Source organism: Lutra lutra, chromosome 11 (assembly GCF_902655055.1).
Source record: "Lutra lutra chromosome 11, mLutLut1.2, whole genome shotgun sequence".
NCBI lineage: Eukaryota > Metazoa > Chordata > Mammalia > Carnivora > Mustelidae > Lutra > Lutra lutra.
In genome coordinates this window covers 41,473,065-41,499,754 of record NC_062288.1, presented here as the reverse complement: position 1 = coordinate 41,499,754, position 26,690 = coordinate 41,473,065, and the positions used below count along the sequence as shown (strand labels likewise).

The 26,690-nt window shown below is 40.5% G+C and overlaps 1 protein-coding gene and 1 long non-coding RNA gene across 3 annotated transcripts in view; one reads left to right on the top strand and one right to left on the bottom strand.

Annotated features, from left to right (window-relative positions):
• Positions 1–19,062, top strand: part of COL28A1 (collagen type XXVIII alpha 1 chain) — a 151,583-nt gene extending 132,521 nt beyond the window's left edge. The window contains exons 31-36 of one of the 2 annotated variants that reach the window (XM_047695594.1): positions 345–381; positions 2,010–2,564; positions 4,102–4,258; positions 14,675–14,871; positions 16,607–16,779; positions 18,054–19,062. In XM_047695594.1, coding sequence (XP_047551550.1) covers positions 345–381; positions 2,010–2,564; positions 4,102–4,258; positions 14,675–14,871; positions 16,607–16,779 — 1,119 coding nt within the window. In that variant the 3' untranslated portion in view covers positions 18,054–19,062. Of the gene's footprint in view, positions 1–344; positions 382–2,009; positions 2,565–4,101; positions 4,260–14,669; positions 14,872–16,606; positions 16,780–18,053 lie in introns of both variants that reach the window. The other variant, XM_047695593.1, reaches the window with a different exon arrangement.
• The window catches only part of LOC125081116 (uncharacterized), a 126,827-nt gene that overhangs the window by 70,083 nt on the left and 30,054 nt on the right, over positions 1–26,690 (bottom strand). The gene's annotated exons all lie outside the window — the stretch shown is intronic.

Sequence of the window (26,690 nt, the reverse complement as noted above, 5' to 3'; positions counted from 1 at the left end):
CCTGCCCTGAGACACAGGTACTATTAGGTCATCTAATGCCAAGGTCACACAGCTGATAGATGCTGGAGCTGCAGTGTGAACCCTGGAAGTCCGAGCTCTGACATTTCACAACTCAAGCACATTTCGGTTATGATACATTCTAGCCACCTTTTAACCTCTGTGCCTTTTATTTTCCTCAGCCAAAGAATAAAAGCAAATGGCTCCACCACACACCAATCAGTGATGTTCTGATTTTCATTCATTCGTGCAATGTTTCTGTCTGACTGTAATAAGACATAGCTTTTGTGATGATAGGAAAAAATATTACGGTCATATAAATAATACATTTTCCTTTTGTCCTCCAGAGAGAAGAAATTATCAAAATTATTTTTGAAATATGTGGTAAGATTTGACCGTCAAGAAAAGAACCATCGCTTCAAAATACCACAGCCAGTGTGTTCTGTGTTGGTCGAGATAAATGCGGTCACCCAGAGATAATACGGGAGAGCGCTCATGAGAAAGTCTGAAGCTCATTTGGAAAGTCAATGGGAAACTGAAAGATGTGGAGAGAGGGGCTGTGGGAATCCTGATTTTAAGAAAAGAAGTCCTCTTCCCAGGGTGGTTAAGAGGAGTGGAGACACAGGCCCTGGAGTCTGTGGGCAGCCAGGCCTTTTATGAACACAGAGCTCATTTGTATTCAGTGACATTTACCTGAGCTTGGAAAGGAAAAAAAACAACAAAGGAAATATGACCACAGGGGCCTAACTGGCATTTGAATCCAGCCTGGCTGGTGATTATAATGTCTGTGTTTCTCCTGAAGGAAGAAGTCTTTCTGAATTGAGTTTTGAGCACAATTTCTAGAGTGCATTTCAAAGAAAGGAAGACACAGTCAGGAGGTCATCGCGCTTCATAGTTCTATCTAAATGCTCCTGTGGCTAAATCCGCTAGACTTAAAATAGAGCTAGCAGAAAGAGGGAAAAAAAGAGATTAGCCCAAAGGCAAGAGATTAATAGAATAATGGCGATAAGAGAACCATGGCAGAAATGTCACTGTTCTTCCAAACAGGGAACCCCTGAACTGGCTTGTCCCCCAAAAGACCTCTGGACTTGAAGAACCCATCTGGGACTCTGCACAGTGACAGGCCAGTTTAGATGTGGCTTCTGAGTTCTGGAAGCCTGGTAAAAATAGCACAAAGTTTCCTCATGATTTTTCCAGGGAGGGCTGTTGGGCAACATGAAGAGAAGAATAAACCGATGGAGCCTGGATAATTCTTATTTCGGGGTAGCTTGAGTGATTGCGTTGAATGGTAAACCTTACACAGAAGTTGTTTATTAACCAGCATTCTGAGCTCATTCTCCTGAAGAGATGTAATAGTATGGAGGGACTGCTGGCCTCACTGAGCCACCTTCGTCATTGTTGTGAGCAACTGGGCACACGAATTAGAGTTTGGGACAGCTGTATAGTATATATAGTTATGGGCTGTCATCCTTTCCCCACAATTAACCATTTCCAATCCATCACTTTACCCCGTGGTCATTCTAGTGAGCAAATATCAATTTTCACAGAAGGATATGGTAGAAGACTAGAAGGTTAGCTTTCAGATTCAGATTAAATACAAATGCTGGAAGGATAAAGAGCAAATTGAGGTGAGGGTTATCTTTTAGGGACAGGGAGAGCCATGGAATCAGGAAGGCACACATAGGGATGCTGACCCTTCTAAAAATATATTTTTCCTCATCTGAGAAATTGGCACATAGGTGTTTGTTATTTTCTCCTCTACAGTGTTTTGGTGGGTTTGTGTGTGTGTGTGGGGGGGGGGGTTATTTTTGCAATATTTTGTTTCTTAAAAAGTCAGATATAGAAACCAGAAGGGGGATAGCTGTTAGCTATTAACTCTCCCAGAGAGGGAAGGTTAACAATTCAGGTCTCGAGTGGTTTGCTGCCCCTCTCACACTAATCTGACACCAATCAGTGATGTTCTGATTTTCATTCATTCGTTCAATGTTTCTGTCTCAACATTCATCTTTCAGGGTGTGGGCCCAAATGCAAAGAGACTCCTCTAGAACTACTGTTTGTGATTGACAGCTCTGAAAGTGTGGGGCCAGAGAACTTTGAGATCATTAAAAGTCTTGTGAAGACTCTGTCCGACCAGGTTGCTCTGGACCTCGCTACGGCCCGCATCGGCATAATCAATTACAGCCATAAGGTGGAGAAGGTGGCTCGTCTGACTCAGTTCTCCAACAAGGATGACTTCAAGCTGGCTGTGGACAACATGCAGTACCTGGGGGAAGGCACCTACACTGCCTTAGCTCTCCATGAGGCCAACCACATGTTTGAAGCCGCAAGGCCAGGTGTGAAGAAGGTGGCCTTGGTCATCACTGATGGGCAGACTGATACCCGAGATGAAAAGAATCTGACTGAAGTGGTGAAGAAAGCCAGTGACATCAATGTGGAAATATTTGTGATTGGGGTAGTGAAGAGAAATGATCCCAACTTCGAAATGTTCCACAAAGAAATGAATCTCATCGCTACCGACCCAGATAGCGAGCACGTTTATCTGTTTGATGACTTCATTACCCTGCAAGGTAAGACTCAGCACCAGGAGAAAGGAATTTATGTTATTCTTCCAAGAACTGCCTCACTGGATGATTTGGCCAAAAATAGAAATCGGGAAGAGGCTAATGAGGCTTATGCCAACACTAAATTGAACACATAAACTCCAGAAGGCAAAAAACGTTCAGCATGTGTCCAGTTTAGAGAATACAATCTCTTGTCTTTATTCATTTGCAATAAGTGCTGAGTTGGCCTTGGAGCTGATTAAACTGGGCCATCTATGGTTGAGGACATGGTTAAAAAGAAAGTGTAGGATCTGGGGTATTGCTAAGCCTAGTTAAAGTTCAAAAAGTGACCTAACCTGCATAAGAGGTGCAGGAAGCCAGCAGCAAGGCAGAAAATAACCATGGAATGGAAGTGCATTAAGAAGTACATAATGGATGAAAAAAAGTTATGGTAATCTAAAGAAAGGAGAAACATAGGTAATGGGGATTATTCTGTTCCCATCTGTTCTATTCTCCATTAGCTGCTCTTACAAAATATGAGGCTAATGAAGAGTAAACAGGTTGACATTGGGAGTTTATCTTATAGTTCCACATTGTGAATATTCATCTACAGTCAGTACTAACCTTCCCTTTGCTACTTTGCTCTGTCACATGAGCTGATGTTTCCCAGGGAGACATTCTAAGACACTGACTCCTCTGTAATTAAAGTGTGGTCAGTATCACTTCCCAGTGAAACACATTCCAATTCTTTGGCAACTGAGAACTCATTCTGGCAGGGGCCACATCCAGCGAGCTTGGGAAGTAGGTGAAATGTATGCTTCACGTGTTTGCAGGCTTCCATTTGGCTCCATCATTCCTTGTCCATCCCTCTGGGAGTGGGGGCTGACATGGCCTAGCACAGCCCCTCCTTGCCCTCATGCTGCTCCCCACCTACTCAGGCTGGCTGCCAGCCCTTCTGGCTTGAAGAGTAGCATGCCCCGCCCAGAACCTTCTCTCTTGCCATTTCCCCTTTCTCCAGGCCTTTCTAATCTGGGGTTTCATTTGCTGAACACCCTGCAGGATGACTGGTAGACTTATCAGACAAACCCTATGTCACTGGGCTGTTACTGTGTTACAATGGCCAGAAATATTACACATTTCAGAGACATTATACTTTAATAATTAAAGAGCTTTATCATCTTAACCAAAGGAGTTAGTAATTCATCCCAGCTAATGAGGGATATATTTTTGAACTGGTTGGCCTTTGGCTCCCTCTAGAACCAGAGGTAAAGACCCATTATTCTCTTGGGTGGGACCCGCCCCTTCCAAGGAGTAGTTCAGTTAATGGACACTCTGGATAACAAGGATTTAAGTAGTTCTTTTGCCTCCCTAGGCTGTTGTACGTTATTAAATTCAACTGAATTATTTTAGATGGCCTCTTCTAGATGATCCGCAAAATGCTTTAAAACTTAGTTCACCGAGCAGTTGACCTCAAGTGATGGGAAAATGCTTAAGAAGAGCATGGAACATCTCCTTAAACAGGTTTTGCCCCTACTATTCTCCTTTTCTATTTTTCTTTTAAAAGACACCCTGAAGAAAAAATTGTTTAAAAAAACATGTGAGGATTTTGATTCCTACCTCATTCAAGTTTTGGGTTCACCGGCACTTCAACCTGGATTTGGGATATCAGGGGGGAAACTTGATGAATCAACTCCAGAGCCTCAGAAAGAGATTTCGGAGTCTGTAAGTATCTGTCTTGTTTAATTTGTGAGCTTAAAATTATGTATTCTGTCTAACGTCAAAGACCATCTTGGCCTGCCCTGTCAAGAACCAACTGAGAGGAGTATATTTTCAAGTCCTTGACTATAAATAGTGGTGTTTTTGTCTTCAGATTTCTAGTTCTGAAATAGTACTGGGACTAGTGAGCACGAATATGAGATTTTTCAATATTTCCATATTTTATAAGTAATTATTTATTGAACATTGCAAACAATATTTTTTATAGTATGCTCCGGCTACCATCAAACAAATCACGTACACTAAAATGGATTAACATGACACTATTTGAGTCACTCCCTTGCCATGCTCCACAGATCCTTTCATACTAGGTCACAACTCCCCCTCATCCATCTGGGTCGATGCTCCCTACTTTGCACCCTCTCAAGTTTCTTCAAAGTGTGCACATGCTCAACCTGCCATTTTCCATGTTCCAAGCCATGGTCTTGCTCATTTAGCTTCCACCTCTTGTGCTCAGAGTGGAGACTGGGTGGGAGGCTATGCATATGCATAAGGTACAAGGTAGATTGCTCGGTTTCAGAGCTCCTCAAGCACACGTGAGTGAGGAAACTACCTCCCAAAGGCATCGAGACAAATGTGACTGTCCCCATAGCAAGCTTCTGGGCACCGACCTCAGGTCAAGGGCAACAAGTATTGGGTTCTTTTAGGTGAAAATTGGAAAGCCTCCCATAATTCCTGGTAAGGGAGTGCTGTGGTCTCTTCCCCACCAAGTTAGAACCCGAGCAGGTCTAGACTGATCTCTACCACGCATATGGAAATCCTCTGGCAAGCAGGCACACAGGAGTCATGGCCTTATTCTGTAAGCTCAGTGAAGTCCCTGTGCTGTCCTTTTATGAAAGAACATGAAAGATTCCTTATGAGCAAGAGCAATAATATTCTAGCATCAGGATTCAGTTAACTGTCTAGCTGGACTAAGGCCCTGAGAAACCTCCAGATGGGTAGTTGGACGCAGGGCCACTCAGGCATCGGGCTAGGTTGCCATTCCTAAGGGAATAGACTGTAGGGCTCACTGGATTTTGATATTCTGTCCAAAAGAGGGTGATAAAGTATTATTTTTATTTGATTAAATACTGACTAATTCCAGTTAGAGCAACAGAGTGCCCCTGGATTATAGATTGAAATTCACATATACATTCATACCACATGGTCTATATCATGGGTCAGAAAACTCTTTCTGGGGGCGCCTGGGTGGCTCAGTGGATTAAGCCGCTGCCTTCGGCTCGGGTCATGATCTCAGGGTCCTGGGATTGAGTCCCGCATCGGGCTCTCTGCTCAGCAGGGTGCCTGCTTCCCTCTCTCTCTCTCTCTCTGCCTGCCTCTCCATCTACTTGTGATCTCTCTCTGTCAAATAAATAAATAAAATCTTTAAAAAAAAAAAAAAGAAAACTCTTTCTGGAAAGGGCCACGTAGTACCTTTTTTTGCGGGGGGGGGGGGGGGGGGGTTCAGCTCATTTCATCTCTGTTGCAATTACTCACCTCTGCCTTTGAAAGACAAAAGCAGCCACAGCCAACACTTACCTGAACAAACATGGCAGATACAATTGTTTCTAAAAACAGATGAAAGCTTGGATTTGGCCCATGGGGTTTGCCGATCCTGGTCCTCACTGAGCATTTAAAAGTCATTACAGACAATGAAGTACACAGTTTATTTCCTCCCGAGTATGGAGTGCTCCTGGGTCCTTGCCTGCTTGTGTGACTTATCCCTCTGTCCTTCTCCTACTCAACCTGTCACTTCCTGAAGATATCCTAGATGAGAGCAGACTCAGGTTCCATCCAACAAGTGGCACTTCGACTCTGAACTCTTCCTATCATCAGTGTATTCCATACTGTGTACTGACAATTGACTGGTATACTAGCAGGTGGTTCTTAGGACACAGTCCCTGTCCAGGAGAAGTCCATGGCCTCTCGGGAAGATGGGTGCACACAAGAATTATTAAGAACTTTAACAGAGCTGTGGATGAAGCACAAGAGATGTTGTAATTAATTTCAGAGTCAAGGAAGGCTTTCCAGAAGAGGTAGCATTGAGCTGAGTTTTAAGAGTAAGTAGGAGTTTCTCACGACAAAAATAAGGAGAAGGGTATTTCCAGCAGAGGGAACATGTAGGCAAAGGGGATTCCAAAAGGGATGGCATTTCAAGACATTAGGAAAAGTTCAGTCTCACTGTAGCCTAAGGTGTGTGCGGCAGGATGGTGAGGGTTACAGCTGGACGGACAGTCTGAGGATTGACTATACATGCTTCCCAAGCCGCGTGAAGGGGCTTGAACTTCATATGTAAGCCAGGCAGCCGGGAGGAAGCAGAGGAGTTTCTAAAGCGAGGGTCCTATGGTCATATTTGGTTTGTGGGAGGAATAACCCTGTAGTAGGGCAAAAGATAAGTAGGAGAAAGACAGGCGACTGGGGCTGAGCTGTGAGGTCTTGCAGTAGTCTGGGTAGTCAGAATGAAAGCAGGTGTGGACTGGAAGCCACTTCCAGGGTAGAATGAACAGGATTTCGTGATGGGATGGGTTGGAGGTTAGGGAGAGTTTAGCTAGCTGGGTTTCTAACTCAGATTTGGAGTGAACTGAAACACCATCTGCTGAAATGGAGATTAGAGGAGGCAGGGAGGCATTATTTGGAAGGAAAATAATGAGTTTGGTTTACACCAGGTAAAGTGAGTGTGCCAGGGACCTCCATGGCGCTCATGACACGGCATAAGGAGAAGCCTGGCCTCTGGTATCATGACACATGAAGTTAGGTAGCGCTAGGAGATGAGCGATGTTAAGATTATGACAGATGGAGCATTCTAGGAGCTTTGGAGGGGAGGGCATAAGAAAAGTACATCCAAAATAGAACACCAAGAGCCACATAATAGGGAAACTGAGCCCCCACTAGGTCTCCTCGGGTGCCTCTGAGATAGCAAAGCTTACAAAGGACTTGAGCTTCCTGGATAACCGTCATCTCCGGAACTTCTCACCCCGGCTTTCTCTACAGAAGCTCCAAGGCAAGACTGAATTTTAAACAATGAGTGATCCTGACAGATTTTAGTCTGAACAAACATATATGCACTGATAGTCACAGTTATCTCTGTCATATGTATATACAATGTAGACACACAAATACAAAAACATACTTACATACACACCTTTATCTAGAAGTATGAATACAGTCTCCAAACATATTAAGTGAATCTCTCCAAACTTTTCAATTCTCAGTTTTCCCCCAAGCCCACCCTAGGCAGTACTGTAAAACAAATCATCTCAGAAGTCCTAGGAGTCCTATTTCCCTTACCGTGTCTCCCTTTCCTTTCTCTGTTGCCTCTGTCACTCCTTACGGCATCTAGCGCTGGCCTTCCTTCTTCGTCGTCTTTCTACAAAATCTGTTCTTAGAGAAAAATCTAGTTATTTATACTTTCGTGTGAAATCTAAGTCAATGGGTTTCCACCTCCAAGGACTTACATATTAAGCATTTTAGCTTATTGTGGAATGAACTTGAGGTTCACTAAACATCTGTGTATGGGGGGGTAGGTCGGGAAATACAGAGAGCAGACAGATTTCCCAGCTTCTACTAAATTCATAACTCCTTGGTAACCCCCTCCTCTGTGACTCTTTCAGGCCAGTCTTAGGAAGCTAAACATGCACATCCATTCTACTCTGTTCTACTCCTGAAATCTCAGGACCAGTAGTACTTGCTTTGGGATTTGTAACATTCTACATTTTTACTAATTTACGTACATACCTCAACTCTCCTAATGGATTTGAATTCCTTGAGAACCTGATCTGTGTCTAATTAAGTTGGTGTCCCACTCATGACTTAACATGTGTTTCATCTTTCACACAGTAGATGCTCAGTAAATACTTAGTGACCCAGTGAGTCCTATACCAAATGATAGGCTAAAAGAGAAAATTTTCCTCAGTGAAAGGCATCAATTATACTGTTTTTAAAAAATCCTTCTCTTTCTGGGTTTAGCCAGTTAGGTTAAGATTTCTAAGATATAAGTGGGAGAGGGGCAATAACATCAAGTAAACGCCATTTAGTCAGACTAATTGGTTATATCCATTAATGGTCCGTTAAGCAAATAAACATATCAATTTCCTACTTGAAATAACTTTTTGTCATTCTGAATACATTAATAAAGTCATGGCAGCACACAGGTGGTTTGTTCACTGGAACTTGTTTCTTATAACAATATTCTAGATTTCTTTTTCCATTTGAAAGAATAGGAAAGGAAGAGGCCCTGTCTACCTTTTCCATAAAGCTTCTTTTTGTATTATGAAAATGTGTTCCCTGATTGCAAGTAACTTAGATAATGGGCCTCAGAGACATATTCCTCTTGGTGGAAAGGAGGCTGTGGGGTTTCTGTGCAGTGATTCCACAACAAGGCAGTGAAGGGGAGAGTAAAGCGAGTATGGGAAGGGTCCCTGTGGGTAGCTCTGCACCAACTGGAGGAGGTGGTGGAGGAAGTGGGAAGTTGTGAGTCTTCTCCTTGCCTGTATTATTATTAGGACACGTAGGCCAGTGCTCACTTCCATGGAGGAAATGTACAACTTATTGATGTAAATGACAGGAAACGAACACAGTGGGCTGACTGCTGGCGTCCCACGCTATGTACCCCTTCTCATTTAGTAAGACCCTATCCCTGTTCCCCATGCCACCTGCCTCATTTCTCCCCTCCTGTCATTATCACATAGCTGCTGCAAGGTCTTTATCTCATTTTCACTCTTGCTGGCTCTCCCATGTCTCACCCTCCTTTCCCTGCAATATTTACTCATTCTTACTTCACCCCGAGATTGGTCTAGAGAAGGCCACTTCTGAAATGGGTTCCCCTGGCAAGGTTTTAAAAAACGAGAGCCCTGGACAAGTTCTGACTTGCTACTGGAACTGGATGTGTCTTGTGTCCCTTCATCCTAAAATATGACCATAGGCTCTATCCTCAGTTCTGTTGTGGTAACTTTTAGTCTCCTGCCTGTGCTCTGAGGCCCATTCTCTTCTCCCTCTTCTAAAACTCGGACCTTGCTTCATTGTTGTGCCAATATTTCCTTTCCTGCCAATATTTCTGACTCCTTCCCTATAGCTATAAGCTTCAGATTCTTCCATCTGAAAAGATCCTTTAACCCTCTCTTAGTTCATGTCCCTCTTGCTACTAGCCTTTCTCTATCTTTCTATAATAAAATTATTCCATAGGCCAGTCTTTGCTATCTCTGCCTCTTTGTCACACACACACACACACACACACACACACACACACACACACACACACACACACATTTTCCTTTCTTCCCTCTCAACTTTCTCAGTTCCCTTTACTTGGGAAAACCTCTGACGTCAGGCTACTGCCTCTGATATGCCACTGAACCTCTGCTGGAAGAATGACCAACAATACCTTAATTGCCACATCCTTATTGCTGTCCTCTTATTTTCTCTTTTGCATCAAATACCATGCCACTCCTTTCTTTGGTTTTGAGAGTCCTCCTTCTCCTTGTTCCCCTCCCAACCACCTTAGCATTCTTTCTTATTTGCTTCTGGGGTTTCACTTTCTGTTTACTCCTTAAATATTAAACTCTTTACTTTTCTAAGATTGGCCCTTAACCTTCTTCTCTTCCTTATGTTAACAACTCTCCAGTCTGCCTCCCCAGTCCAGACTTTTCTCCTGGACCCCAGATTCACATTTTTGATCATGCAGATCTTATTCTGGGTGTTTCGCAGGCATTCGACATGAAATATGTTCACAAAGCAACTTCTCCTGATTGCCGTCCATAGGGGTAGAATCCTACCAGGCACCTGGCAAGAAACCTGGAACACATATGTAGTTCTATTGTTACTTTATCTTCCACACTTGTTGGTATTGTCGTCTTTGGTCTGTTTTTATCATCTCTCTATCCATGCCATCAACTCTTTACTCCTTATCCATCCTCTACAATCTGAGACTGAGGTCTGATCATTTCTTGTCTATATTAATAATATGGTCTCAGAACTCTTGTCCTATCTCACTTTTCTACATGCTTTCCTGTTTATTCATTTCTTGTTGATAGCATCATTTCATTTCATTTATTTTTTTACTCTTAAAAATAACATCATTGAATTATTCCTCCTATATATAATTACATTTTGGCCGAATTACCTTTAAAAAACCTGTGTATAATACAATGGCATATATTTTAACTAGGTATTAAGCCTCCATGACAGTACATTAGGAAAAATAACAAAAACATTTGAGTACATCTGTATTTTCTCCTAATATCTTGTTCAAGTAAAATTCTATGAGTTGTCCAGTCATACTATACTCATTCTTTTTTTTTTTTTTTAAGATTTTTATTTATTTATTGGACAGAGAGAGAGATTACAAGCAGGCAGAGAGGCAGGCAGAGAGAGAGGAGGAAGCAGGCTCCCCGCTGAGCAGAGAGCCCGATGCAGGGCTTGATCCCAGCACTCTGGGACCACGTCTGAGCCGAAGGCAGAGGCTTAACCCACTGAGCCACCCAGGCGCCCCTACTATACTCATTCTTAAAGGAAATATCCTATTCGCATTTGTTCATGCACTCTTGCTGGGATAAAGTTCAAGTCCGTGTTTGTGTGTCTTCAGTCTGATCCTCCTCCCCCTTCTCTTCTCTCCAGAGGCAGTGACTGTGGTGTGCGTTCTGCCAGTCAGGTTTGGGACTGCTTAGATCCCACTTTTAGGGATAGAAGTCATGTTAGGGTCTAGTTTTTTATTTTAAAACGATGACATAAAACCTAAAGGAATAGAATAATTAATCCAAATTCCCCTCTTACAAGCCATAAGAGACTCTTAATCTCCGGAAATAAACTGAGGGTTGCTGGAGGGGAGGGGGGAGAAGGGGATGGGGTGGCTGGGGGATGGACATTGGGGAGGGTATATGCTATGGTGAGTACTGTGAATTGTGTAAGACTGATGAATCACAGACCTGTACCCCTGAAACAAATAATACATTATATGTTAATAAAAATTATTTAAAAAGTGATAATAAGTAAATGACACAAACATACTGTGCAACTACTAAAAAACAAACAAACAAACAAAAAACAAAGTGCCCTCTTTCCTTCTCTCTCCCTCTAGCCCTTTCTCAATTTATCTAGTGGCTACTATTTGCTGGTCTATGCTATAAAGATTTTTAGAAAGAAGACAGAAAGGAAGGAAAAAAAGGGAGGAAAAAGGGAGAGAGATGAAAATGGAAAATGTGGCACGGTTTAACTTCTTTTATCAGGGAGGTGATAGTTAACATGTGTGAAACTGGAAATGATAGACAAATAGTGTCAGAGTAAAGGCTAACTTCTCTATGATTGGGGGCCAAATAGAGCCTTAGGACATGCTGTGCACTAACTGGAAGGAAAATTAAGTACTGACTGGGTTACAGGGCAAAGTCTTGCCCTGGGGGGATGGTTGACTTTGAGGGCCTGAGGCAGAATAAAGAGGAAGGAATGAAAGGTCATCACCTGGGGTGCCGGGAGGTTGTTCATGTATGTAGGAGACAGATTGTGGATGGCCTTTGTACCTCCTTGAAGAATTTCTCACCTATCAAACTAGTAACTATCTCTCTTTGCATTCAAAATAGCTAATAAATGGTGGTCCTTTAAGAAAAGACACTTAACTGGTGAGAGTGGAAATTGTAAGATTTTTCTGGAGAAGACTATGTCTTCAGAAGCCTCGAATATGTGTGTTCCTTAATCCAACCATCAGCCCAGTGGTTTCCAACAGGAAAAAAAGAGCAAAGAAATTGAATGTTTAAAAGAGGGTATTGTTGTTATATATTTAAATATAGTTATGTAATTACATGGTATTTTATGGTCACAGTAGAATATATGGAACCATAATATAGTAAATTAAAAAAAAAATTAAAAACCCAAACACTACAGTGTATTTTTCATTTAAAAAAATGCACATAGGAAACAAATTGAGGTAAAACGGATAAAGTTGAATATCAACAATGATTATTTCTGGGAGATGGGATCCCTTGTGATTTTTATTTTCTTCTTGTTGCTTGTCCAAATTTTCTAAATTCCCTTCAATGAATGTTTTTGTAATAAGAAAATTATAAAAATGGCAAATCATGGTAATTATACCTTTGTTTAAATAATCTGAGATCTCATGTAACCAAAAGATAAAATTGTTCTCCTTTATGAAAAAAAAATTTTTTTTCACTTGTGCTAAAACCTGAGGTAGCAGTAGTAGTCAAAATTCTCAAATGCTGTGATCGAGAAAGCAAACACACACTCCTAAACTTACGAGAGCTCAAGAATAGCTTATGAGGCCTTAAGGCTTGAACAAGGCAATTTTTTTTTTAAGATTTTATTTATTTATTTGACAGAGATCACAAGTGGGCAGAGAAGCAGGCAGAGACAGGGTGGGGGGAGGCAGCAGGCTCCCTTCTGAGCAGTGAGCCCAATATGGGGCTCAATCCCAGGATCCTGGGATCATGACCTGAGCCGAAGGCAGAGGCTTTAACCCACTGAGCCACTCAGGGGCCCCAAGATAGTGGTTTTAAGGCTAAGGTAATTCCTTGAAGGAAACAGCTGTCTGGCACACTTCCTCAAAGGAATCTTCTCACCTGACAGGGTACCTAAATTGTAGCCTCATAGCTGTTGGCTTTTTTATGTTTGATAAACTATTCCTTAGTCAAGCTTTTAACTTATTTTTTCCTTAACAAAATATGTGCAAGCAAATGAAACAACAGCAAAAAACAAAACAAAACAAAACTATATTTCTTTCTTGAAACAGGCATTTCTCAAATTTCACCGATAGCCAGTGATTTGGGGCAAGTTCTTCAATCATTTGGAGCTTTAGATTCCCCTATAGGAAATGAAGTACTCACAAAACTTTCCTTTAGCCTTCAACTTCTTTTGTTCAACAATGATTATAAAAGCTCACATTCAAATCGATATATGTACACACAAGGTCATTCTCAAAGAAAGAAGAATGCCAAGTGGCCCACAGTTTTACCTCCATTTGTCCCAAAAGTTGAGTTTTGGGGCTAGTGAAAAGTCACGACTGTATTTGAATTGAGTGCTTTTCTATCAGGCTGATGACCAGACTAGTACCAACAGAAATGTTTATTCTTATTTACCTGGTAGTACTTTAATCATTGTAAAAAATCTGCACACATAAGTGACAGAATTGATTAGCCCTTCCTCACGCATGCATGTGTGTGTGTGTGTGTGTGTGTGTGTTTGTAGAGAATCAAAAGCACAGTAGCTTAGCAGATCCCAGAAATAATCATTGTTGATATTCAAGTGTAGTTTTACCTCAATTCGTTTCCTATGTGCATTTTTTAAATGAAAAATATGCTGTAGTGTTGGAGTTTTTATTTTTTTAATTTAATATATTATGGTTCCATATATTTTACTGTGACCATAAAATACCATGGTGACAGCTGGCTCTGGTCACAGGATAGGATGATAGGAACTACAGGAAAGAAGGCATCAAAAATGACTTTACATAGTTCACAGATTTGCCTATTTAAATAATTAAACAAAAAGGAAAAAAAAAAGAGGGTCTTGAAAGGATAAATGACCATCCTGTGCCAAGAACAAGATAAACGATTGATTCCATTCCCTGTAGCTGGGGGCCAAGGGAAAAAAGATAAAAGAACTTAATTGGTCCCATAAAAGATTGACCTTGCCCCCGGCAATGGTAGATAAGAATAACTGACACGACTTTTTTTTTTTTTTTGAAGCAAAATACCTTTTTTTCCTTGTCTCATTACGTATCATAAATTTTGATAAAACATGGAAACTTGAGTCCAGAAAACCTGCTTTTGAAATTATATCCCTTTGTTCCCTAGCTAACACACATTTCTAGAACTTCTTAGGAGCCAAGCATCCTGCATCATTGACATTTGCTGGAGTCCAGATAGTAGAATGAGATGAAAAGTGATTGCTACTGTTTTTATTTCAGCTGTCTCTGCCGCCCCCATTCCCAATCTCAAAATCAACTGAGAGTTTGTTGTAGATATTTTGGAATATATTGTTAATTTCTCTAGTGTTAATAAATGAAGAAGGAAAGGCTATTTTTTTAAAAAGGTCAAAGAAACTAGTGGCTATTTCCCCTTCCTCATGCCAGTAACTATGAAAAAAATGAAGATTAACTACTCCTGAGCTCATACCTTTCATGCCCTGCATGCGGATCTCTCTGGAAGCCCCAGCACAAAAGCATTGGTGCCTGGCAGTGGAAGGGTCCATAACTTAGGTACTCGGCAATGCATGACATAGAAGAGGAGCGTCATTTCCTGAGCTTTGATTGAAATAATATTGGGGATTTGGGGAGAAGAAGCAATGCTGAATTTTTCCTTAAATGTTCCCCAAAGCAAACTAGCTTTTCTGACTTGATATCACCAGAAACAAAAATGTGATTTTTTTTCCTTTTAGGTCAGTGTCTCTGGAGACCAGGACAAAGAGAACGAGTCTCCAGAGCCTATCTGGGCTGACAGCCAGACCACCAATCCTTCACCTGAGGCCACTACCACCGAGGGGCCATTGCTTGGTCTCCCTGAGAATAGGGCAGAGGGTCTGGAAACCAGAATTCCAAGCCCCATCTTGGACTTCCAGCCAGAAAAGTTGGTGCACAAAGGTAAGAGACACCTGCCAATCAGCTGCTGTGTCTACAATGTCAAGGCCCAGAAAGGGCAGGCTCTTAAATCTCGTTCAGAAAGAACAAGTTTTGACTCTAAAGAGGGAGGACAAAAGACACTTTTTATTTTTATTATATGTCAAATTATAACACTGGCTATAGAACAAATTTGGTCAGTAAACAATTTTAAAGTTCTTATAATGTTTATTGTTTTTTAAAATGTAAATGCCTTTAGAGAGGCTTGTGTTCTATTTTCCCACAGTCTACCACTCCCTGTTGTCTTACACGTGGCCTTGACTCATGCAAACATTTGAATATTTTGACCCCTAGATTGTAGAAGAGAAAAAAGCTAGAATCTAGATTCCCCCTCCTCAACATATCTTCTATGGAGTTACTATCTATAGAAATTAATCATTACATACAGTTTCTGAAGGACATGCGAGAGAGACAAGGTCCTTGCCCAAAAGAAGCTCAGAGATTAGCTTGACAAGGTACACAATATACATTATTTAGTTATTATTTTTAAGAGTGGAGATAGTGAAAGTCTACTGCTTTCCATTTGGTCTAAAGAGTCTTCAGAAGAGAAGAGAAGTGGACTTGAAGGTTAGTTTTAGAAAATAAAGGAATTGAGATATGCTCCCCGTCTGGGGAAGCAATTCTGGGAGTTGGAGAGAGGACTTGTTTTGTTTGAGAAATGAAGAGAAATGAAGCTTGCAGCACATAAGCTGTCTCACAGAACACAAGTCTCGGGCAGCAAGTACCTATTTGGTTTTTGTGGCTTTTTTCACCTTGGAATCACTTCTTTAGGTAAGAAGAATACTAATCAAAGCACAAGGAATACCACGAAATAAAAAGAGATTTAATGAATGGCTTCATTATTGTAGTTCTCCTTTTTGTTATTTTTATTTACAGTGGAAGTATTTCTTAGATTTATTCATAAATAGACATTAAAAGCTCATGTTTTTATTGTCTTGTAGGAACAGCTCTTTTTAAAGAATTTTTTTTTTTTTAAATTTAGAGAGAGTGAGGACAGTGACAGAGGGAAAGGGAGAGAGAGAATCTGAAGCAGGTTCCCTGCTGAGCATAGAGCCCAACACGGGGCTTCATCCACACCCTGAGAACATGACCTGAGCTGAAATCAAGAGTTGGACCCTTAACCGAATGAGTCACTCAGGCACCCCAAGAACGCCTCTTTTAAAAAGAGGATTGTGATATAAAGAGAACCCTTCATTTTATTTATTTATATTTTGGTAACATAAAAGGGTTTTCCTTTTTCAGTAGGCACAATTACATGCGATCACAGTGGCACTTCCTATGAACATACTGGGAATGAATGTGTACTGAAGGCTGGGATCATCTTTATTCCAAATGTTGATCTGGTTTGAAATCAAGTCCAAAGTAAATGAAGAAATTCTATTTTTCTCTTGTCGACTAATTCCCGCAAGAGTATTAGCTAATGAAGGTTCACCATGCTATGATTCCAGGGAAATAAACACTTTTAATAAGGTTTCATGAAGATCAAAAATCTTTATGTTTTCAAAGGAGCACTTAATGGTGACGTGGCAGGTAGTGGAGGAAGTATTTTAGGTAGCAGGGAATCTGTTTTAACTTGGAACCACATTTTCTTAGTTGGCACATTAGGGTGCATGGGGAATAAACTTCATGAAACTCTCACTTTTCATCTTTTCAGGGAAAGACAAACCTATAATAACACGCTATCCTTTTCTCACTCTAGATCCTAGATGCTTGGAAGCCCTGAAGCCAGGAAACTGCGGCGAATATGTGGTTCGGTGGTATTATGACAAACAGGTCAACTCCTGTGCCCGCTTTTGGTTCAGTGGCTGTAATGGCTCAGGAAACAGATTCAACAGTGAACACGAATGTCAAGAAATCTGCGTTCAAGGATGAGTAAGTGAACCAACCCCTAATGAGTCAAGGCTGCGTCTCCATCAGCAAACCTAGAAAGAACCTCTATAATTTTAACATATTCACCCAATACAAATAAAACACCACATTTGAGTCTATACTGAGTACTTATAATTTATAAGCATAGTTGCATCCTTATAACTACCCTAGGATATAGGTAGTAATTACTGTTATTGGCAAAGAAGCTGAGGCTCTGAGAAGTTCAGGGACTCCTGAACAGTTACCCGCCTAACAAGGGACATAACAGGGGGATTTGAGTCAGGGATGTGTAACCTTAATGCATAAGGTCTAGCTACATCACAGCCTGTGATGTGATTCTGACGGCCATTAATTCTTATTCAATACATTATGTTGGATTAAACTCTTATCCTGTCCCAACCTCCTCATCCCTGCCAACCTCCAGTCCCTCTCACTGGCCTCAGGGCCCACCCCCTTACAACCCTGCTGTAGCAAAGGAGATGGTAGGGAAGCATTTGAGTTTGGGAATTAGAAGGGATGGTAGCATGTCTGTGCATAGCAGGTGACGAGATAAGAAAGACATCCTACTTGGAGGAATCCCAGCAAGATGGTGACTGGGAGATGAGAGGCACTGGAATGGGAGTGAGGTGCTGAGGGTAGTTAGATTTTTGCCCTGCTAGCTGTGAAAGGGATAGAGAAACCAATCTGAAATGAAAATTACTTAACTCAAATTTATTAATAATTATTACTCCCCATTCCTCCAACATGTTTGGTAACAAAGGCTTTGTTGTTAAACTCCATATGTAAAACAAAACTTGTAATTTAAATATAAGAATTCTTTCCACAAGGCACTTGATAGCCAGGCACTCCTTGAAGCCCACATCCACTCTTAAACAGGGTATTTTTTAAAAATATTGTATTTATTTATTTGACAGAGAGAGAGAGATCACAAGTAGGCAGAGAGGCAGGCAGAGAGAAAGAGGGGAGCAGGCTCCCTGCTGAGCAGAGAGCCAATGCGGGGCTCGATCCCAGGACCCTGAGATCATGACCTGAGCTGAAGGCAAAGGCTTTACCCACTGAGCCACCCAGGTGCCCTAAGCAGGGTATTTTAAAGACAAGACTTCCACTGGAAAATGAGCCACCATATTGAAATACAATCCAACAGAGTAACAGAGAATTGGCTCCATCACTTTATAACAATTTTGGGACATCCAGCCAGGAAAGATCATTAGCTCTGAGCTGTGCTGAGATAGCATTTGTGTATATGTCATCTTCAACACACTTTTTTCTTCTTTCAGGCCTATGACCCTCATTCAAGTTTCACAGTACAAAACAGGGCACTCAAGGAAGAGGGAGCTGGAAGAACAGCCATCTGAACAAACCAATTTTGTGTGGCTTAATTAAGATTTTATTAGATAATATTTGGTACCACGAAAGAATATATGCAATATACTTGTAAGTTACCAAAATGATAATAAAATTAAACATCAGTGAACATATCGCAGCGACAGTGAACCAAACACAATCAATTCTGTTGAAGTTTCCTGTGTGGACTTTTCCAATCCCAGCCCCCCTGTTTACTGCCAGGGATAACCCTTCTTGAATTTTGTGTTTACCATTTCACTTTGCTATTGGGTTTTTATATGTAATTTTACATGGAAAATCATATATATCTCTATGTTGCTCTCCACAATACATAGTCTTGCTTATTTTAGACCTTTATAAAAATGGGGTCATATTCTAGCCTTCCTGCAACTTGCTATTATCATTCAATGTTATCATTAATCCATGTGTTCTACTATATCTAATGTATTCCTAAATAACTTATATCATTTAGCTTTTTTTGAACTTTAGAAAATTTGTTTCATGAAATTCTTTGCAACTTGGTGTGTCATTACATTATAATTCACACATGTCCATTTACTTTCAAAGTTGTATCATATTCAGGTGACTATATCACAACATATTTAACCATTGCCTTGTCTATGATTAAATTGTTTCTATTTAATTTTCTCCCCCTGGTCCATCAGTGTTGCTCTGAATGCTCTTAGATAGTTTTGGGTGCATGTGTACTAGTGTTTGTCCAGAATATATACCCTAAGGTGGAATTGTAGGGTTGCAGGACATATAAACATTCAAAACTAGTATATTATACCAATTTTTTCCCAGACTGTTTAAACCAGTTCATTACAAAGTCCTAACAGTTGTATATAAGAGTTTCCATTATTTGATATTCTTGTCAACACTTAGTATTGTCAGACTTCTTCATTTTGCTAATAGTGGGTATAAAATGGTATTCTATTTTAAACTGACTTTCTCTGGAGGCATCTTAGCATATTTGTTTAGTATCTGTACTAAGCCTTCTGTGAAGTATCTATTGGTATTTGGAGAAGATTTTTCTTTTTTTTTTTTTTAAAGATTTTCTTTATTTATTTCACAGAGAGATCACAAGTAGGCAGAGAAGCAGGCAGAGAGAGAGAGAGGAGGAAGCAGGCTCCCCACTGAGCAGAGAGCCCGATGTGGGGCTCAATCCCAGGACCCTGAGATCATGACCTGAGCCAAAGGCAGAGGCTTAACCCACTGAGCCACCCAGGCACCCCTGGAGAAGATTTTTCTATTGGATTGTCTTTTTCTTTTTGAATTTCTGGCGTTTCTTACAGATTTCTGAAATTGAATTCCTTGTTCATTATTTGTGTCCTCCTATCTTTGGGGTTGGTCTTTTTATCTTACCTTTCTTTTTCTTAAATGAGCAGAAGTTCTCAATTTTAATGCAGTCTAATTTACCCATCTTTTCTCTTGTGGTTAGCACACTTTTTTTCTTGTTTATGCTGCTCAGCCTCTTAAGCCCCTTTCTTGGGTAGGAAACTCCCCCAGGACAGAAGAAACCCCTCTGGGTACTGGGTGTATGTCTCTGGATTTCTATCTGCATGCATGATAATTCCTTATGATCCTATTAGTACTGTGGTTTTTTTAGGTGGTGGTTTTTCCTTCATCTTCTTTTAGCTATCCTCAGCATTTAAGTGGCTCTGAGCCATCCTGAGCTACATGGATGGCCATTAACATATTTATTTGTTGTAGGATGGAGGGTTTCGGGTATATTCTTACTTCCTGGAAGCTCAGCAGTGCATTAAAAGGCATGTATTAGGGCACCTGGGTGGCTCAGTGGGTTAAGCCTCTGCCTTCAGCTCAGGTCATGATCTCCAGGTCCTGGGATCGAGCCCCACATTGGGCTCTCTGCTCAGCTGGGAGCTTGCTTCCTCCTCTTTCTTTCTCTGCCTGCCTCTCTGCCTACTTGTGATTTCTCTCTGCCAAATAAATAAATAAAATTAAAAAAAATAATAAAAGGCAGGTATTCGTCACTATATGGGTGTTGGAAAGTAGAAAGACCCTTTAGAATGTCCAGCCTGCTCTTTTGTCAGAAGCAGAAGTATTTACATTCCTTCTCCAAGTGCTTCACAACTTCGCCCAGTTAGAAAACTGATACGCAAACATTTTATAATTTTGACTTGGGTGTTTATCCCATTGTCTAAAATGTCTTTCTCCCCTTTCATGACTGACTGACTCCTATCACTACAAGGACAATTGGCAGGTCTCCTTTGCACTCCTTGCTCATCTTTATCAGTTGGGCTATGTGCAACACTGAGTGCCAAAGCCCTTGACTTACACCTCCATTCTGACCTTCCTCCTGATTGCAGTCTGATCTGCCTTGCACTTAGAGCACCTGCATTAATTTGTTTTTGCTGCTCCAACAGATTACCACAAATGTGGTCACATAATCATCACAAATGTATTATCCTATAGTTCTACAGGTTAGAAGCCCAATGGGCTAAAATCATGGTATCAGTGGGGCTGAGTTTCTTCTGGAGGATCTAAGGAAGAATCTGTTTCCTTATTTTTTCCAATTTCTAGAGGCTACCCATAATCCTTGGCTGGTGGCCCCTTCCTCTGTTTTCAAAGCCAACAACAGCAGGTTGAATTCTTCTCATGCTGCTATCTCTCTGGATCTCTGAGTGAAGCTGGGAAAGTTCTCTGCTTTAAGGACCCATGTGATTAGAATGGGTCCACCTGGATGACCCAAGATATTTTCCCCTTCTCGAGGTCCTTAACCTTAATCACATTTACAAAGTCCCTTTCATCATGTAAAGCAATAGTCACAGGTTCTGGGGATCAGGGAAAAGGCATTGTTGGGGTCATTATTCCACGGACCATAGCACCTATATCCTTTACTGGTTTTCCGAGCTTAAAAACAATGCAGGCCTTGTTTATCTCTGTGTCCCTAGTTCCTGGTACATAGAAGAACTCAATACATCTGAAAAAAATATTAGAATTCACTTTATAAAAGTCATTACAGAAATAATTAACTACTAGGGCATCTCTTCATGTTTATTGGCCATCTTCTTTGAATTACCAATCTCTATCATTTTCCTATTGTTTTCCTTTTTTATTCTTTTTGAATTATTACAGCTGTGAAAATTCTCTTACAGGTTGCATATAGGTTACATACACAGGCGAATCTTTTTCTCTCATTGTATTATTTACTTTTTGTTTAGGATAAACGCTGAGACTAAAATTGCCAGTCATCAAAAACATGATTAGGGCATTTCTTGCGGTTAACAAAGCTGAGGTTTCAAATGAATAAGAATGACAGAAATGATCTAACATATTTCAACATTTTGGTAGGGTTTTTTTTATTGTTAAAATTCTTGAACAGCATAGTTCTTAATAAAGTACTAAAAATTTCTTAATGTCTTAATTTAAAATGAAGACTTTTTAAGATACATATATATAGCCTATGAACTTTTCATTTAAGAATGGAGAAACAGAATGTCCTATATTATCTTCATCCCTACTGGCTTCCTAACTAGCTTAAAATGAGAACGTAAATCATCATTTTTTTCCCCAGAATTCTCAGATCCTTATATTCAGCCTCTTGGATCCTTTGCTAGACAACACTCTCTCTGACTTTACCCTTTGTTTTGCTAATCATGGGAGGAGGTCCTGAATCTCAAAGTGGGCGAGAGAGTGATACTTTTCACTCATTGACATATCATGTTTCTCTAATTCTCATTTTTATTTATTTGGGAGGGGGCAGAGGGAGAGAGCATCCTAAGCCACCCAGGCACCCCTAGCACATCTCCATTCTAAATATTCTATCGCTGTGGAATATGACAAACCTAAGACGACTATCATGTCAAGAGGAAACATGGGAAAATGTCCTTCTACCTTGGAAGCAAAAAGAAGCAAGAATTACCTTGTAGGAATTCTAAATAGCAAATAGGACTTTAGATTGCAAAGACAGAAAAATTAAAGACTTCTTTCCCTTTTTCTCTCTGCAATAGACCAAACAGAGGCTATTATTTTCACCATCCTTCAGATTTGCCCTTAAACTCCATACTCACAGTTTCTGTACATCATTTTTAAGAACTGAAAAAATTTTCCAGTTATTTGCTCCTTAGCATATTAGTTGGTGCTACCTTAAATTTATCATTTGGCTGTTTTCCCTCTCCTGCATTTTAATGAAGAATGTTATGGTTTTATCAGTATCTGCAGCTTGGTTGGAATTTTTCTCAAATTGATTCTACTCTGAATAATTTGTTGCTCAAACTTATTTTCAGTTGTTTAAAACACATCTCCGATGGGAAAAAAACAAAACCCAACAACCGCTGCCTTTATGTGATTGTCTCATCTCTAGTCTTCCAAGAAATAAGTATTGGAATTTGTATAGATTTTTTCTGTGGTATATGACATACTTTACCATTAAAAAAATAGTGACAAATGCAGCAAAATGGACTACAATTGTGCCTATGTTAGAATGTTACTCAAATTTGTTCCCATATAGAAAGTTAAAAGCCAAGTCTATTAAATTTCCTTCTTGGGACCCTCCACCTTCACCACAAACCAGGAGTCCCTCTACTCCGTGTCTCTGTGAATGTTGCAATCACATAGTCAGTGACCTTGTCTGGTCTCTGAGAAACATCCCAGTTCTTTCCTCTCCCATATCCCCAGATCCAGTTGGCCGTGCATGTGGCACCATCTTCCTCCTTGCTCTCTCCACCATGAGTCTGTCGTTGCTTCCACGCCGGCCCCCCTCCTATCCCTCATCTCTGGTCTTTGCCCACCCAGCGCTGTGGAGTCCCAGGGAGTCTGACCCACTCATTCTCCTTCAAATGCCTTAGCAGCTCTCCATCTTCTTCAAGACACACAGCAAACATCTCAGCATAGTATTTGAGGGCCCTCAGGACATTTCTGTTGTTTACATTTCTAGCTTATTTCCCTCTAGGTCCTTATACATGTTCTTCAATTCAGCTACACTCAAATATTTGCTTCATTTTGAGAACACCATCTATTTCCCTGTGGAGTTTCCCCTTCTTCACTGCCTCCCTGACTGCCTCCCTCTCCCCTTTCTTCACGTAACATTATGGAATTCATCCCATATCAGTAGATAAAGAGCTACTTTATTTTCAAGAACTTCACAGCTGCTCATTTTATTTAATCAATCCATCTTTGCTGAGCCTTTAAACATTCCCAATCTTTCATTATTATGACCAAAACCTCATTGAATATCCTTGTATTCAGTATTAGTTTTTGTGTAAGTATATCTATAGAATAGATTCACAGAGCAAAATTGTAAGGAAAATTATAAGGACAAAGAGAATGTACTTTTGATAAGTATGTCAAAGTGCCCTCCTTCAAGACTGTGCCAATTTATATTCCTCTGACATATGAGTGTGCCTGCTTTTTCATCTCCTTGCCATCATCAAGTGCTAGCCATTATTTGATTTTTACTCATCTGATGGCTAAAACTGGAACCTCACTTTTGTTTTATTTATTTGACAGGCAGAGATCACAAGTAGGCAGAGAGGCAGGCAGAGAGAGAGAGAGGAGGAAGCAGGCTCCCTGCTGAGCAGAGAGCCCGATGCGGAGCTCGATCCCAGGACCCTGAGATCATGACCTGAGCCGAAGGCAGAGGCTTTAACCCACTGAGCCACCCAGGCGCCCCCCCTCACTTTTGTTTTAATCTGTATTTTCTTTCATTTTGGGGGGAATGTTGTTCCCAAGTGCAGCATCCCATGCCCACAAGAATATGTATAGAGAACAATAGCAAAGAAAAGCAAAACTCAACATCATTTTCTATACTTTGAGCCAAGTGCTAGGGCTGAGTTCTCTGCCAAGAATGGTTGGACCATGTGGCATCAATTGGTCCTAGGTTAGTTCGTCCTAAACAGTTTGTAACCAAATGCCATCTAGCATCTAGCATATTTTTTAATGCTTTGGGGAAGTAAGCAGAAAAAGACATTCATTCATTCATTCATTCACTCTCTCAACAGCTACTTACTATGCACCAGAAACCATCTCTGCATTTATGAAGCTTATTTTCCAGGGGAAGAGAGAAAAGAGTCACATAAATGCTAAATTGAACCTAATATGTGAAATACTATGATGTGCTCAGTACAAGTGCTAGGACACTTGGTAATTACAGTAAGAGAGAACAAGTCTTCAATGCTATGGAAGATTATAATTGTTCACAACTATTCTTTCTTTCTTTATCAATGCCATGCTTCCTGTGGGTAGGTCTACTTTCCCATACATTTAACTTTGGGCTTTGGTATTGACTTGCTTTGGTCTATAGAATGTGTACATATGTGAGTTAGGCCAGGACTGAGCAAAAGTTTTAAATGTGTTGCATGCTTTGGCCTTGGATCTCTTGCTCTGGACCTTCACCAAGGAAATATCATGCCTTCACCTTGGGTTCTGGAATAACAAGATGCATAGAGCTGAAATGAATCCAGACAACCCAGTTGGACCAAGCAAAGCTAGCTGAGCCCAGCAGAGCTGGAGTCAACTGCAGCCCTCATGTCATGTAAGCAAAAAAGAAATGTTTGCTGTCATCAGCTGTTTAGATTTTGGACTGTTACAACTGTAACAGTGGACAAATACAAATTCCTATTCCCAGGCTTGTCCTCGCATGTACGTGTAGGAAGGCTGTAGCTTCTGACTTGGCTGACCTGAGTAAGAAGAGTGAGTCTATAGGAGATGGCAGGGTCTCTTTCCTTGTAGGAAGAGGTTCTGACAGGTCTACTATTGCAGCTTCTTGGAAGAAGAAAGAAAAAGAGAGGGACAATTTTGCTTCCAACCAAGATGAAGTAACAGTTTTATCTTTATTTACAGATTTATCCTTATTCCTCCTACAACAACCAAAACCAGACAATATATAGGAAACAAGAGTTTGCAGAACACTGTAAATCGGTCAAGGAAGAGCAGTGATCCCCATAGGCAGGAAAGAAAAATGAAGTGAGCCATGCGACTGCCATAGCCTACTGCTCTGAGATCATTTCCAAGCCACAGTGCAAAGAAGATGAACAAAAGTGGAACTGGCAGACTCCTTGGTTGAGCGAATGAGCTGAGTCCAGGTAGGTTAAGGTGACTAGAATTCTGAGGAGAAGTTCTCACTCTGTGAACTTCTCTCTTTTCCAGCCTTCTGTCAAGGGAAGGAAAAGAGAGAAGTTCACAGAGTGAGAACTTGGAAAATATACGGATGGTTCCACTTGAGTATTCACTAATGACTGCATAGGAAGAAGCTACCTAAAGCTGGAAACAAAACCAACTGAAGGATCTGAGGTAGAAGTGCTAGGTGCTAATGTTGGGCCAGGAGCAGTGCCTGTCACTCACACCAGCCACACTGGAAAACCTCAAGATTCACAAAATATTGGGCAGAGTACATGTTCTGAGCCATAAAATAAGTGCCATTAAACTGAAAAGAACCCAGATCATATAAAGTACATTCTTTTATCACAATGAATTATAATGATTATAAATTATAATCCAGTAACAAAAATATATTTTGAAAAATCTCAAATTTGAAATATCTCAAAATATTTCCAAACCACATAAAACACATCTAGATCCATAGGTCAAAAAAGAAAGAAAAGAGTAAATTAGAAAGTGTTTTGAATTGAATGAAAAAATATACATGTATTATAATTTGTGGGATGCTACTAAAGCAGTGCTTAAGGGGAAATTCATAGCACTAAATGACCACCACAAAAAAAATCTCGAATGACTTAAATATCCACCTTAAGAAAATAGAAAGGAAGAGTAAATTAAACCTAAAATAGGTAGAAGAAAGGAAATAATAAAGACCAGAATGGAAACTAATGAAAAAGAAAACAGAAAATAAATGGGTATGAAATATTATAAAACTTATCAAGTTCTATAATTTAAATAGATGCAGTTTACTGTCTGTCAATTACACCTCAATAAAGCTGTTAAGTATTTTTACAGTGTCTTGTAGGGAGAAAGAGAGAATAAAGGGGATGACCCTTCTGCTGCTTAAGTGTGAGAGAGAAAACTCTCCAGAGTCTAGAAATTCCTATGTAACTGGTGTTTTAATCTTTTAATAAACATTGCCCTTGTCTAGAGGTAAATGTAGCTACTTTGGTGACCTGTGATCAATCAAGTTTACATCCCCATTCTGTTTTTATTTGAGAGGGAGAGAGAACGTGTGAGTGCAAGTGAGAGGGGAAGAGGAAGAGGGAGAATCCCAAGCAGGCTCCACATTCAGTGTGAGCCTGATGCCACACTCCATCTCAAAACCTTGAGTTCATGATTCAAGCCAAAATCAAGAGTCAGGATGCTGAACTTACTGAGGCACTCAGGCAATCTGCACATTCCTTATTTTTAAGGGGAGAAGCCAAAGGTTTGAGAGGAGGGTATAGATCTTGACCTCCATGTATACTACTTAATACATAAATGACCTGGCATAGTTCCCATGACAACTCAAGAACTTCTGAACCCCAGCTTTACTCCTGTTGTCTCCATCTCTGTTAACAGCATCACTGCATCACCAATCTTGCACATTTATTTTCAATTCTTACTCTCCTTTCCCATTCATAAATCATTGAGTCCTCCCAATCAGACCTCAGAAATTTCTCTCA